This window comes from Astatotilapia calliptera, chromosome 23 (assembly GCF_964374335.1).
Source record: "Astatotilapia calliptera chromosome 23, fAstCal68.1, whole genome shotgun sequence".
NCBI lineage: Eukaryota > Metazoa > Chordata > Actinopteri > Cichliformes > Cichlidae > Astatotilapia > Astatotilapia calliptera.
Genome location: NC_137443.1, coordinates 2,782,345 through 2,797,672, shown reverse-complemented (window position 1 = coordinate 2,797,672; position 15,328 = coordinate 2,782,345). Strand labels below are relative to the sequence as shown.

General features: G+C 40.6%; 1 protein-coding gene across 2 annotated transcripts; it reads right to left on the bottom strand.

The window, feature by feature from the left end:
* Window positions 1-608: 608 nt before the first annotated feature.
* LOC113016812 (diencephalon/mesencephalon homeobox protein 1-A-like) lies at window positions 609-6,543 on the bottom strand. 2 transcript variants are annotated; one of them, XM_026159953.2, is made up of 5 exons: window positions 6,363-6,543; window positions 4,239-4,406; window positions 3,890-4,068; window positions 2,581-3,016; window positions 609-2,389 (listed from the first exon to the last, which is right to left on the bottom strand). In XM_026159953.2, exons 2-5 carry the CDS (start codon window positions 4,390-4,392, stop codon window positions 1,971-1,973), a joined length of 1,188 nt encoding a protein of 395 aa, XP_026015738.1. In that variant the 5' UTR covers window positions 4,393-4,406; window positions 6,363-6,543; the 3' UTR covers window positions 609-1,970. The 2 variants fall into 2 exon arrangements, with proteins under 2 accessions (XP_026015738.1, XP_026015737.1); XM_026159952.2 differs by having other exon boundaries at window positions 3,890-4,084; window positions 4,240-4,406.
* Window positions 6,544-15,328: the final 8,785 nt, after the last annotated feature.

Here is a 15,328-nt window from a genome sequence, read left to right as displayed (position 1 = left end):
GAAGCAGCGAAAGAGAGCGTATGAGGAGTGGGTGGGTGGATGGTGGATTGGGAGACTCTTTGGGGCCTGACACTGTGCTTCAGTCATTTCATTTGGGATTAAATCTTCTGTAGTGAGTGAACAAGTGGCAGGTTCTCCCCTATCTGGTGTGTAAACCTCAGCATGAACCCTGTGGATAAATTATTTATGGATCATCAAGGTGTCTTCAATAAAACAGGAACTAAAATTTAATTTTTACTATAAAAAAGTGAAGGTAAGTTTTCTGAAATTTTAAACCATTTATTATGAGCTAGACTTTCTCTGGTCTGCACAATCTAAGCCAAGCCCACCCTTGTTTTGTTGCCAACTTATTCTCATTGGAAAGTAACGTCTGTGAGAGGGCACAGTAACTGGTTCAATATCCTGGTTAGAAAGTAAATGGCTTTCCTGGTCTTCTTCAGACTCACCTTTTGGCTAACTTCCTTCAACTCATCCCACAAGAGTTTTATCATGTATTTTATGAAGAAGTTGATTTTTTCTCAATGTCACATTTTCTTAATAAATACTTAATTACCTAATAAATAGCTGGTTTGAAAGTGTTAATGAAAAAATACAGACAGACATTTTCATGCTGTGAACATAAGTCATTCTTATGTTTTGATTTATTCCCTTGCATTGAACAGATAAATTACTCACATTTAAAACAAATGAGAAATACATGTTTTCAATGTACAGTCATATAATACATAGAGAACTGGCCTGTGCATTTTTCTGCTGAAGCCACCGGCTCAGGAAAAGTGGTGAGTTCAGTCTGACAAAAATAAATGTTGGCGGTGCGAAATTATTTTTAACTGTGCCTCATCTGCAGATTCTCCTCTTTGCTTCATTTTCTCTGTTAGGTCCTTTGCTTAAAGCCAAAACTGGAAAATACATGGGCTACTTCCTGTTAAATCCTTTAAAAAGAAGAGACATGGAGGTATTCCTTACTCAGGAAGGTGGACAAATACTGAAGGATATTTACAATGCTCAATGGATTCTTGAAAGCTGACCTGAAAGCTCTGACTGTGAAAGTCATCTATCAAGAAAAATGTATTTGGTTGTGAGATTATAGTAACCAATTTGATATCAGAACTTTACCCTGCTGCCAATGCCATGTCAACTATGTCATGTGGCTATAAGCCATGCTTCAGTGGGGTACAAGCATGCATAGTTCGAGTTCTTGTAGGATTATAAGATTTTTTTATATATATATCTTTCATATCTGTCCTGGAATGAGACTGACAGCTCTGGAGTTCAAGCCTTCCTGCAGTGACTTTATAGAAGAAGCTTAAATCATAGTGAACAGCTGGCATTAGAACTTCCTGATTCTATTGACCAGGTGGTGTCAAATGCAAGCAAGTGCTAAACAGTGCTGTTCAGTCACAGCTTCAGTCCAGGTGGGATTTTCATTAAGTCCGTTGAGTTCTTGTCATAATCGTATTTTCTCTTCGGTCTATCCAGCAGAGATGTTCTTTGTGTTTCCGTGTGCTCCCAGCAGTGAGCCGCATGCTCAAATGATGGTGTTGAGGATAAGGGCAATACATGAACTGACAACCCTGGCACTCAGTTAAAGGAGAGCCCCTAAAACATGCTTTATGCTCTTTTGGTGTGTACTTACAAATACTTTGAAACTGGGTTTATTTAAAATCGACAAAAGAGCAAACAAAAAATCTCAGCTGTGCAATTAATTTGTATGAGCACAAATTTGAAATGTGGGCAGACTTTGTGATTCTCATTACAACATCTGAAGAGCAAATAATCTTGACATTAAACTGGAGAGGGTTCTACTGCGGTTTTGGAGGTAATTCTGAATTCTGGGTGGACACACAGTTCTTTTGCTGGTTCATGAGAGGTCAGGAGGAGGTGTTGTTAGGTCACCTCCTGTGCAGGCCTCCATTCTGTAGCGTAGTCCCTGACCTAGAGGCCAAGCACGTACAACGAGCAGCCAAGCTTCAGTTGGGGAGTGTATCCAATCCCAGCGAGGCCGCATGCTGCTTGGCCCTCAGACGGAGGTTTTCGATGCTGGTGGTCTTGCTGTTGAGGCTTCCTGGGAGGTTGCCCGGCGCTGCCTGCAACAGTGGGTTGTTCCATACCTGCTGAGCCTGCGACAGGGTCTGGTAGTAGGACTGGCAGGGCAGCGACCCCAGTGGGGAAGGCATGTTAACGTTCATGCCCAGGTAGGGCAGACTGGACGGCGTGCTCATGTCAAACGATGGGTAGTGCACCAGGTTGTTGGTGGCCGCCATGTGTTGCCGAAACTGCTCCTGCAGGCGAAAGAGACTGAGAGGAGACGAAGCGTAGGAGTTGCTCTGCGCTAGACCACTGCTTACACTGCTGGAGGAGGGCAAGGCGGGGGAGCTCAAAGGAGAATCTGGAAGACAGGAAGCGAGAAGGAGGACTTCAGTATGTTTTGACGCACCTTTTGCATGGATAACTTCTGTATATACCGTCCATTTGAATGAATTCTATAAAACTATCTCGCACATGGATGGATTTCTAAAATAAAGTAATTGATTAGAGACTACAAAAGAAAGACAAACTGAATATGTTTGTTTTTTTTACCTGAGCTTGGACTCAGCCGTTTACAGGATGGGGAGCTGCTCCCTGTCGGCAGTACCCCCTCCCCCTGAATCTCCTCCCTGAGTTTCACCCTCGTCTCTCCTCTTATTTCGTCCTCCTCTCTGTCAGCATTATCTTCTGCTGCTGACTCGCTGTCTGATGGTTCAGGGGAGGTGACGTTTACTTCCACGCTCATCTCGCCAGGCTGGGGCCGTGCTGCTGCCTGCCTCTCTGTCTCTGAGTGAGAGGATGAAGAGGAGGAGGGAGGAGGAGGAGTGCGAGTCTCAGGAGCCAGGGTAGTGGCAGTAGTGAGATCATTCTTGGAGTCCTCTGTAGCACCTTCGGCAGCTCCTTGAGTTTCTTTCTGTTTCTGGAGCTGCTCCTTTTGCAAGCTGCGCTGCTTCTTACGAAACTTGGCCCGACGGTTCTTGAACCAAACCTGGCAGATAGAAAAATAGATAAGTGCCTGAGTAAAAGAGTAAAAATACATTAAAAGTTAATATTCTAATATTCTTCTTCTTGTGTGTTGTAAAAATTTAGTATGGCTACCATGGCTCTTTGGACAAAAACCCCTGATGTGGTGCACATGTGAAAAACTAAACTGAGCCTCAGGAAATTCATCGTCTACCAAGGCAAATGTCCTGTTGTACAATTTTAATGAAAAGGATCCAGTCAGTCTTTCAAGCAGGTGTGTAAATAATGAAAACAGCAGGCCATTTCCCCAATTTCATTTTTATTTTTAGATTTTGCAGGGTCTAGAACGTCACGCCAATGAAAAACTGTAGTCTTACAAGACTCTTATTAGAATACCTTGATATGTTTTCTGATATTTAATGAACTGCTTTTGCCTTGATCTGTGATAAAGTGAGTCCTACTGACTGAACGCTTTTCTTAAAACATTTACTTCTGCAGAAGCTTCTGGTCTAGGTCTAATTATGGTTAAAGCATGATCTTAAAAGCTGTGTTATCCAAGATCTTTTACGGGGCTTTTTACCAAGAGAAAAACTACGAAACGAACACTTTTTTTGCGCACCCACCTGACTAATCAGGGAGCCTCTTGGCAGGTGGGCTTTAAAAGATACAAAAGGCTAAATCTGAGTATGACAGAGTTTCAAACAGAGGTGAAAAGCAGTGCACTGTATAAGAAAACAAACGTAAGACTATCCTTATAGGACAGTGAGTCTGAAAGAGCACAGTATCGGCTCGTAAACAGCGAAAAACGACCATTCATATCACGTGACTGCGTTATTTCACATTTTTAATAGCGAAACGAGACTGCTAGACAAATGAATTTTGGGTTTGTTTTTTTTACCTGCACACGTGCCTCGGGCAGGTTGGTGCACATGGCCAGGCGTTCACGCATCACCACGTCAGGGTAATGCGTCTTCTGGAAGGTTTTCTCCAGAGCTTCCAGCTGCTGGGCGGTGAACGCTGTCCGACTGCGCCGCTGCTTTCGGTGCTGGGAGCCATAGCGGGCCTCAAGGATAATGTCTTGAAATGTACAGCCGTTGAGAAACAAGAAACATGACCAGTTTAATTTAGGGACAAGCTAAACGTTCACGCGAGCACCTTCACGTGCCAGGGTCACATAAATATAATAACTTAACTGAGAACGGGAGGAAGTGACAATTTGGGATAGAAAATGAGCAACTGAGTCTTACCAGCCAGTCTCTCCGCGAGAGTGAGCGCGTGCACCGAGGGCCTGTAGTCAGGCGCGTGCTGTGCTTGCTGCGCCGCCTGCTGGTGAAGGTTGTACATGGCGCTCAGTGAATTCATGGCGTGCAGAGAGTAGCCGTTCACTCCGTAGTGCTGCATGACCGGCGAGCTGACTGAAGAGTCACAAGCTGCTGTGAGTTTCAGGCCTCGGAACAAACAAACTTACTTCTAAAGAAAAGTTTAAGCTCCAGGAGGCCATTTCTTATTTTTTATTTTTGTGTGCGTCTTTGTTCCGAGAGGAGAAAATTAAATGGCAACAGGTGAAAGACAAGCTTTAGACTCCCGCCAAAGGGAAGATGGTTCATTTTATAAAAGGATAACAAAGCGAATAACTGATAATGATTTATGAGTTAATATACAGTTAGAATTTTCAAAGAACTTTCATGTGTGTCGTCAGATCCGCACAAATGTAGCAAAGTAAAACGAAAAACTGAAAGAAACTAAATCAATTTAGTCAAAAATATCATCAAAAACATGGAAACTAGAAAATCGATAACTTTTATATTACATTTGATTAAAGACCCCAGCACCAAACACTTTTTGTTCAATTTAGTGTTGAGAAAAGTCGTAAAATAGATTCTCCATTGATCTCATTGCTAATAATCTGCTTTGTATTTTGCTAATATAAAGTGTTGTTTCAGATCAAATGTATTTTTAAAGTAGTGTATAAAGTAGAATTTTCAATATCGTCTTTTTTGGATTGTTGCATTATTCTGTGGCTTTTTGTGGTGATTTTACCTTATTATTATTAGTATTGTAATACAGTTCTGTAAAATCATTATTACTGAATTATAATGCAGGCATGTATTATTATTATTATTATTATTATTATTTTTATACAAGTCTGTATAGTAATAATAATAATAATTATTATTATTATTATTATAATAAATTAAAGTGGTTTAATTTATATCCAAAAATATTCCAGTGAAAATTATCTTCAGTATTTTTTATCCACGGTCTGGGTTTAAAATGAGCTTTTACACTGAATATATTTTAATCATGATTATTATTGTTATTAATATTTTAAAGGTTTATTTTTGCGCGCTCGCAGTTCACGGTAATCGCTGCCAAACCTCTGCAGTCTGCACCGGCAGAATAGCGGGAAAATATTTACTTTGCTCCCTGTGAGTTCGCCTCGAGTGGGAGCCGTTTATTTCAATCTGCGGCGGGTCCCAGGCCGGTTCCAAGCGCCTAGAGGCTGACGGCGACGTGTGACAGGTCTGCGGTGAAATATGCACAAGATCCCCGGTTGGACTCCTGTTTAATGTGGGTGCAAATAGGTTTCAACTATACAGGACTATTAATTTATCATCAGGCCTGACACGTGAAACGTGGGCCCCGGTGGGCGTGTGTGTGTGTGTATAAATCACTGTTTGAGAGGAAACCGTGTAACTAATACAAAATTTTCTTTCGCTTTTAATTTTCTTTTTCTTTTTGTCTGTTTCATTGCATTATTTTGCTAAATGAGCCTCTGGCTGGAAGTATGTAATCTGCTAGTTTCCCCCCACATCTACAGCTTAAAAATTCAACATAATGCTCTTCTTTCAGGACAATGTCACGATGCCTCGGGCTCTGATTTAAGTCTAATTATGCTAATTGCCGTGGATTTATGAGTTATACTGCATTTACTAAAGAGTGCCTTGGGGCCGTAGTTCTGTATGCGTGGCGTCAATCCATCACCATTTACAAACTGAAAAGGCAGAGAGAGCGAATGGGAATCATTAACCTACGGAAAATTAACAACATGGAGTAACACACCGAGAGGAACCGAGGGATCTTCTGACAAATCCTATAACACTGCGTGTTATTTTACAGTCAAAAATAAAGGGAAACCGAGCAAACACGTGCTGTTATTGACCGCTGCCACTGTTTATTTTGGACACCTCGAGATCGCTGCACTTTGGGAATCATTTCTATCAGGAAGTTTGGAACACGATGTAAGCGAAGACAAAAACAGAAGAGACAAGGCTAAAACAGTTTTAGTTTAAACGTTTGTGTAGTTTAAAATCTAAAACCTGTAGGAAAATGATCTGTAATGCCCAACTTGCGTTCAGCAAACTTCTTACCTCTCTGTCTTATAGAAATTTCTCAGCCGAATATTCGCCTTTCAAATCTTCTGCTCTAAAATCCCCAGGTGGTTGATCATCTTATTCAGTTCATTACAGTTTTTCATTCAGCCAGATATCCTGAGAATATTCCGGTCTGTCCGCTCCGTGCACCGGCTCGCTTCTCTGCTTGAGGGAGGATGCCGAGCTGCCATCTATCGGCCTTTAAAGCGCTCCGGGTGGGGTCACCGGGGCGCCCAGACGCTTTCCTCTCTGTGCCAATCACGTCGCTTTCCTCATCCACCCGCCCCACCTCTCTTCTATACACCTCACTTTGTGGGTGAGTGCTGCACCGAGGTGCCGCTGTACTTGTTTTAACACGTTCTGTCACATTGGACAATTATTATTACTATTATTATGATCATTATTATTATAGGTCCTCCTTGTTTTAAGCATATCGCTCGCAGGTGACCGTGATGATGAAATGCGTGTTGCTTTTTGCAGGCTGACGAAGTTTCATCTTGATAACTTAAAGTTGTTTTGTACAAATATAAAGAGAAAATTACGCGACAGCGTGAGTTTGATTTCATAATTTCAACATTACAGGGTTATTCTGAGAATTTGTTGCTGAGTAAGCGCTTAAACACACTTCAAAGGGGAACCTGTACTTGTTTTCATTTCTAATTCTCAGTTGCCATTCTTTACTTTTAATTTTAGTATGTTTCATGCTGCTTTATTAAAAAAAATTTTTTTAGAAAATTACTTAATCCACTACAGAGAAAATACAAAAATAAAAAAGTCCATTAAAGCTTCCGTTTGTTTGCCTGTCAGTGATGCTTTCTGGATTGATTTTTAGCTCCAAACAACCTTTTAGAAAACAAAATAATGAAAACAAATCCGAGATAATCTAGAAAGTAAACATTTGCTTCACATGATCTTTAATGTTTGTAAGAAATATGAGCTGATTTAGATGAAACTCATAAAAATCAGCAAAAGGAAGGGGGGAACGTTAATCACACGGGTCTTAATGAAATGATATGCAAATGACGAGAAGCTACTGGCCTTTGCTACCCTCTTGCAGTGACTACAGCGACTTTCAGGTTAATTCCGTGCATTAATTTTATTTTCCTGCTGCCTGGCAATGACTACATTTTTTGGTCGGAATGCAGCTGAGATGGAGAGATGCGGGCTGGGCTGCACTGCCTCCAGCAGCTCCCCGGCCCCGAGGGATTTAGGTTAGGATTGGGTAGACAAGACGCCATTTCACCCTCCAAAAAATGTCTTAAAATGACTGCTGGTAAGAGGATTAAAACAATAATGCCCCTCTCTTCTTCTTCAAGGTTTTTAGAAAAGATTTCTTCTTCCGAGGAAAAACCGTTTAGGCTGGAATTAAGGGCAGCGAAAGTAGCCTTTTAATGTAAAGCTTGCATATTTTGTTGAATTTTCTCCGAGAGTGAGGGAGAAAGACGAAGGGGGGGGGTTAAAATCCTAAATTTGATCTTTGCTCACCTTCACTCATAGAACTTTAGACGTCTGAAAACAGGCTGTATGCGCCTTATAGCTCACGTCAGCGCGTTTGAGCAAAGATCAAAGTCCCTCTTTAGATTTTTCATGTTGTTGAGCTAAGGTCGGTGTCTTATAGAGTTTAATCGAGAAAGTGCAGAATATGAAAAAGCAACAATGAAAATCAACGATTTATAGCAACAAGTGGGTTTCACTGCGCACATGGGTCTTAAAAACCTGTTAGCTAAACATAAGTTCCGATTTCATATATATATATATATATATATATATATATATATATATATATATATATATATATATATATATATATATATATATACTCCGAAGCTATGTTTTGTCCTATGCCTTTTTTTGCCGGAGAGCATTTGGGCAGAGAGGAGAAGAAAAATCGGATTAACTTGTGAACCGATGAAAATAAGAACTTAAACTGGAGGTAAATCTGTCCAGTGTCTCTTTGTGGGAACCGTTTCTAAAGCAATTAAAGCGAGAAGGAATTCCTCTCAGCTGCTCTTCCTCAAATCAGCTTTTTTACGGAACGTATAATGCGGGCTAATGTCCAGCATGGCTGAGGGTTTTAGCGCAAGTGTCAAGAGGGCCTGCTATTAGAGTGATATTAGGCCAGTGGAGCAGCAGCCCCTCCCACGCAGGGATTGAATGGACAATAAACTCACTGTGATTTACAGAATTGGTTTTAACTTGTAAAATAACATTTAGACAAATTATAGATGTAATCTTTTAAAATGTAATCTTCCTAAAAGTGAAGATGCTTTCAAAATATTGTTATTAATAGTCGTTATGTAGCTATTATAAATTATAAGCTTATTTATCAATTAAGAAAAAGGAGTGAAAAACAGTTTTAAAGTAGTATTCGGTGAGATCAGCCCTTTCCCTTAGAAGAGGTGAGTCTGGGTTCTTATTAGCATGTTGCAGAACTTGCCCCAGTTCCTCTGTCTTCTGTTTATTTCTTTAATGTTGGACAGAATCATGATGTTGAGCTCAGGGCTCACACTCGCTGAGGCTCTTCATGACTCTGGACTCTGGGATGTCACATTTTCAGGTGATGTTTTTTTTTAATTTAAGTCAAAATAATAGGCATAATCTCAGTTTTTAAAAGTATTCGACTTCTGGTGCCTAAAAGACGATTTGCACAGGCATGTCTGGATTAAATCCCAACAGTGTGTCTATTGTATGTGGTGTAACAGAGCAATTTAAGAACAAATTAAATGTATATGAATTTGTTTACCTTTCTTACTGGTCTATCATTAAGAGCTTGTGATAAGGGGAGAGAATGTTTGACATTTATAATGAGAAAATGTTTGTTTCATTCAAACGGTTTAATAACATCTAATCTAAATTTCGGATGTGGATAAAACAGGTCATTTGAAACATGACTAATGGGATTATTAATAATGCATTATTATCATTATTATGTATACTGATTTACCTTTAGTGAATATAATGTCTGCTTTTCTGAGCAAAACATCACCAGTCCCACTGGTGTCACCATTGCTTGTTTAAATGTTCACTCAAGTTTATTCGGTTCTCAACCATCTAAAACTGTAAAATATAAAAACTATCAAAATATTACGATTTATCAGTCAATTGATTTGCAAATCATTGACGTTTAGAGAAAAAATCAGTAGTTCCAAATTTGTTATCCCTTGCAGAACCTCACTGCTGTTTTTGAGGCCTAATGATAAAGATTATTCTGAATAAAACCCGTAGTTCACCCCTCGTCATTTACCATTTTCAAACCACACTTCTCATCCTGCTCACCTTCAGGATCTGAGCACTGTTCACCCCAGGCTAACTTTCTAAACCCCAAATTCATCTCAGATTTCTGTGGATTTTATCAGCACACTCATTGTTCTCTGCACTCTGGCTGCATTCAGGCTTTATCATGTTAAAGCCTCTCCTCAGATCTGAGTTATCGCCTTTGCTCTCAATCATCCTCGCGCCTCAAAACTTTATCCCTGCATCAGGACTTTGGCAGCCTGAATCAACGCTCAGCCGAGGAAGCAGCAGCGATTTATAAATCATCTTCAGTTTTTAATCAGGTTTATAACGCATGAGTGTTTGTAATTTCTTCTCCTCAAATGGCTCCCTATACTTCCAAGTGGCATTTTACATCAACTCCAGGAGAAAGTTGATGCCTTCAGCCTTCAGAGCCCATTAACTTTTGTCATTAGGTTTTCTTTAACTTCATGAATATATTAGGTTTCAAACCAGCTGCTCTGGCCGGCACATGCTCTTAGTCAAGGTTAGCTTGTGCTCATTTGGGTAAAATTAATCATTTTGATGTATCGTTTAGAATTGACTGCTTCCATGGGACTTGTGTGACTGGAGTAACAAAGCAACTTGCCATTAGCAATTCTCCAGCTGTGTATTAGCAGGGCGTTCACCTTTAAGACCGTCCTCATATGTGTTGAATACCTGATTTAAATGGACAAATCTCCAGCTCCATAGACTTTGTTTCCAGACTTCATGTATTAAAACACTTATTTTAAAAGTAAACAGCTTTCTGTGCGACAAAAGCAAAGCAAAGCATCACATTTAAAACTGCACTAACTGCCTTTTATTTCGTCATGTCAACACATAACTTACACCTTTTTGCATTTATTAACTTGCAATGTTACAAATGCTAAATTGTCAGTGCTCATCACTAATTTGTCTGACAGCTGCCTGTTGCTTACCACATAGCCTACATAGTGTGAGTCTAATAGATCTGCTGTAAACACTGGTGACTTACTCGCCCCTTTTATCGCCAACTCTTTTCATAATACACACAGTTGTCAAATCAGCTGTTTATGTAAAATTATTATTAGTGTACCGTTTTATAGAGTACTCTGCACTCTCTATACACTGATTAATATGAGATAGTAAAAGAAAGAAAAAATACACATACATTCAATGCAACTGTCATTTTTCTATGTTATCTAATGCAACTCAAACACCAAAAGCTCAGTCAGAGACTCGGGTGTGTTACCACAGCAGCTCACGATGTAGCCTCAAGCCTGCAGATTCGACCAGTTAGCGATGTGGTTGTGTTAACCTCACTTCTTCTAACTCCACAACCTTCAGATTTCACTTTCAAAATAGCCTTCAGGCCCACCTGATGCTGACTTAAGTGCCATCACTTAAGAGCTATTTTTAAAATACTCCACAATATCTATAAAAATCTCCCCAGAGTGGAGCATGCATCTGAAACTTTCTACATTAAGCACTTTGGTAGAAACCAAAGTGAGGTGAACAGAGAGCACTGAGATAGAGACACAGTTATTCTCCACATGTGAGGCTGACCACAAGTTGTTCACTCTATTGTTTATCCTTGTATGATCCTGTAGATGCGGCGCACCATGCAGCAGCCAGGGCCGCTCCTCTGAACGGTTTCTGTGGCAGACTTGACATATCGAGGTTGGCAGGTTTGTTTCCTCCCTCTTTCTCAGAACTGGTCTTTGGTTGTGCCCCTCAGGCTGCGGCCCAGCACAAGGGTTCCTATTGTCAAGACCTAATCCAGGGGCTACACAGCTTTAGCAACATGGTGGGATAAAAGCCCATCAAACCACTGCTTTATGGGGGCAAATCTTTCCTAATCCCTCGCTTTATCTAAACAAAAGGAGAGAAACAAGAGGATAGAAAGAAATTGTGCAGACACAGGGCAAGACCGGGAGCTAAGATGCAAAGAAGTAGTTTCACTGGAGAAGCTAACCATTTTTGACAGGCTTTCACTAAAAGACTGACAAAAAACAGACACCAGGATTCCAAAAAGGGCTGTACAGGGTTTTTTTCTTTTCGAAAGTTAAGCTTTAAGATCCTTAGAGGGATATGTTGAAATTAGCGAGATTAAATGCAAAAACCTTAACTATTAAGAGTACTTGGCAGGGGACACCTGTCAGATGGGGACGCTATAAAAATTTGTTCTCGGTTTGCTCGGTTGATGTAAACAAGCGACAACTGTGTGATCTTGAACCTATTCTTTTGCGCTTTTCTCAGACTGCGAAAAGGGAGTATGGGAATTTCTCTTTCCCGCCTCACACACTGCTTAAACCCCCCAGCTCCATCACACCGACTGGGTGTTTCAACCATGAAGTCTTTACTTTTAAGAACCGAAGTCAGAGAGAATGTATTTCATTCAATGTGTATGGATTCTTTAGCAGACACTAAAATACAGCAACAAATTAATATTTTGATTCAAAGCCCGCTTTTTAGTTTATCTGCAACATCATTGAACTGGCTACTCATGAATTCCTGAAACTTACATCTTCATTATTTATATATATATATATATATACGGACATATATGTGTGTGTGTGTGTGTGTGTGTGTGTGTGTGTGTGAGAGGGTGTCGGGGGCAAATCCCCTGACCCCATTTCATGTCTGCTGCCAGTTCCAATTTCTATCTTTGCTCTGTGGCAACTCGCTTCGAATCCCAAGTGTCGCATCTGCAAATGACTGTGAGTTAGAGGCTCCATTTTCTGCCACAGCCAAGATGCTCCACAAGAGGACCATTTGGAGCCCGGCGGTCACAGAGCCGAGCAAAGATTGAGAGCAAGCCAGTTCTGGCTCTATGTACATAAACCACGACAGCCGGGGGGCTTTCAATGTCCCGCTCGCTCTCTCAGGTACATGAACAGAAACACGGTGACATACATAATTCACCACCTGACAGTAAATACACTGCCCTCATCCACACACACAACGATGTTCAGGCTTTTGAGCACAAACTATTTTACGCGCATTATATTCCTTATTTTTATTTGACTGCCCGCCCCCTGCTGGCCTGTGTTGTTGCCTCTCGAATGGGGTAATTAAGAGACAATAGGCTGGGGATGTTCATCAGGGACTGAGTGATTAGTGATTCATTACATAAGCTTAGAATGAGGAATAAGAGAGGAGGGAAGTGGCTGGTCTTGGGTGGGTGGGTTGGGTGGGAATACTGAAACAGCCTGACAAATTGCCGATGGATTTATCCAGTGTAATTAACTATCACCGAGGGAAAGGGCTGGGACTTGGGATATCAGTAACCTACATGGAGCCATCATGCGGAGGGGAAAACTCACCTGCCAGCACCTCCACAGCTCACATATTTATACAGTGTCTCACTACTTTTTTAGTGATTCACAGAATTGTATTCTTTTCCTTTAATGTGCTGCAAGACTTATTATTTCCCCAAATATGTGCTGCTTAGGTATCTGTATAGCCTGTAGCAACTGGGTATTTTCCACCTGAGAAAACTGAGTAAAAACTACAATGGGATCATGCTACCCATGATGCCAGTGAGTGGTCATATTGTACCCATCTTTCAATATATTATTTGTTCAGATACTAGATAAAGATACTTAATATGGAGATAAAGCAATGCATTACACAGCTGAAACCATGACACTGATATTCCTTAAAGGGGAATGTCTTTGTGAGTAGGGAGTCATTTATCTCATGCTTTTAAGTCAGTAAAACCCGTTCACGTAAGGATGCATTCAAAAGTGGATGTGTTCTGACACACCATTTTGATGCATGACTGAAGGTTTGAAAGATCTTCCCACTGGTAAACAGGTGGATGGACATTTGTGGTTTTTCCTGCTGCAGCAGATAAAGTTTTTCCAAGGTGTGGATGTCAAAGGTGAAAACAACACCAGTAACATTGTTACATTCTGCTCTGTGATTCTCTGACTTTGACTGATAACCTTCAAACTGTGAACTATGACAGGCCATTAGAGAACTGGTTAACCAACACAAGAATCTGAACAATACTAATTTTCTATAGTCAAAGAGTATTTTGTTTATAATATGCTATGGAAATATGTTGACGAGTTATGCTGTCTCCTTAGATTCGTATTTATATACAGTACTAGAAATATACAAGAGCGAATGAGAACACAACCTTGATAGTGTTGTGGGTAGTGTTTCCCCTCTTGAGTCAAATGAAATGCTTATGAACATCTGTTCTGCAGATAGTTCTGTAAATACATGGACAGACATCATGAGCATCACAGCCAAGCAAGAAACACGCACAACACTCTACAGTTGTGTAGCTGTGACCAAAACTCAATAATCTGAGGGTGTGGTCGAACCCTTGAGTGCTGAGTTTATATGTTATAATGTAGCCATGACTATGAGTCATATATAAAAAATGCTGGCAGGTTTGCAAAAACTGGCACAGAAATTCAAACCAAACTGCTAAAACATTTTTCTTTATTTGAGTCTGTTGATTTTTTTTTTCTCAAAGATATTTTTATTGAGTTGAAGCAACAAAGAAAAGCAAATACACGCAGAATTGACAAACACCAAACAAGCAAGTTTCACAGCGACTGTTAAAACTGAAATATCAGAATACAGATTAATGACACACTCACATGTCTTATAATTGCTTCCAGCAGTTTATCCCCTACCCACAACACTTAGAACCCCTATCCCTCAGACCAGGAAGGAAAAAACCAAACAAACAAAGCAAGAAAAAAGAAGCAAACAAATAAAAACAACATCGCAGATAAATCAAAAACAAAATAAGAAAAACACACAAACGACTAACAATAAATAAATAAGTAAATAAGTAAATAAATAAAAAGAAGAAGAAGGGGGGAGGATTTACTGAGCAATGCTGGAAGTCGGGTTTGTAGCCTGGAGGCTGGAAAAGTATTTCAGGAATTGCCCCCACACCTTGTAAAACTTACCGCTGTTGTTGCTAATCGCATACCGGATCTTTTCAAGGCTCAGATAGTACATAAGGTCCCTCAGCCACTGAGCCTGGGTGGGCAAAGGGGCACCCCTCCATCTTAGGAGGATTGTACGTCTAGCTACAAGGGAGGCGAAGGAGAGCATGCAACGCTGTGACGAGGTCAACCGTGCATCAGCCTCTCCAGTGGTGCCAAAAAGCGCAACTAAAGGATCCGGATCCATATGGTGTCCAACAAGTAGGGATAAGGTCTGAAATATATCTCTCCAGAATCCTTCGAGGCTAGGGCACTTCCAGAACATATGAATAAGGGAAGCCTCCGCACTCCCACACTTATCACAGGTAGGGTCAACGTTCGGATACATACGGGATAGTTTGACTTTGGAGAGATGGAACCTATGCACAACCTTAAATTGTAAAAGACAGTGGCGGGCACATAGGGACGTGGAATTAACTAATTTGAGTATTAAGTCCCATGTATCCATAGACAGGGACTGATTTAAATCTTGTTCCCAGGCCGTTTTAATCCGATCTATCGAAGAACCGTTCATGCTCACCAGCCTGTCATAAATAAGAGAGATAAACCCTTTACGTGTTGGGATTAGGGTGAGGAGCATATCCCCTGGGCTTGCAGCTGGTGCTACCGGAAAGTTTGGAATCTGAGATTGGAGGAAATGTCTGGTCTGCAAATATCTGAAAAAATGTGTACGTGGGAGATTAAATTTTTCAGAAAGCTGGGCAAAAGATGCAAAAGTATTGTCAAAAAATAGATCATTGAAACATGTAATGC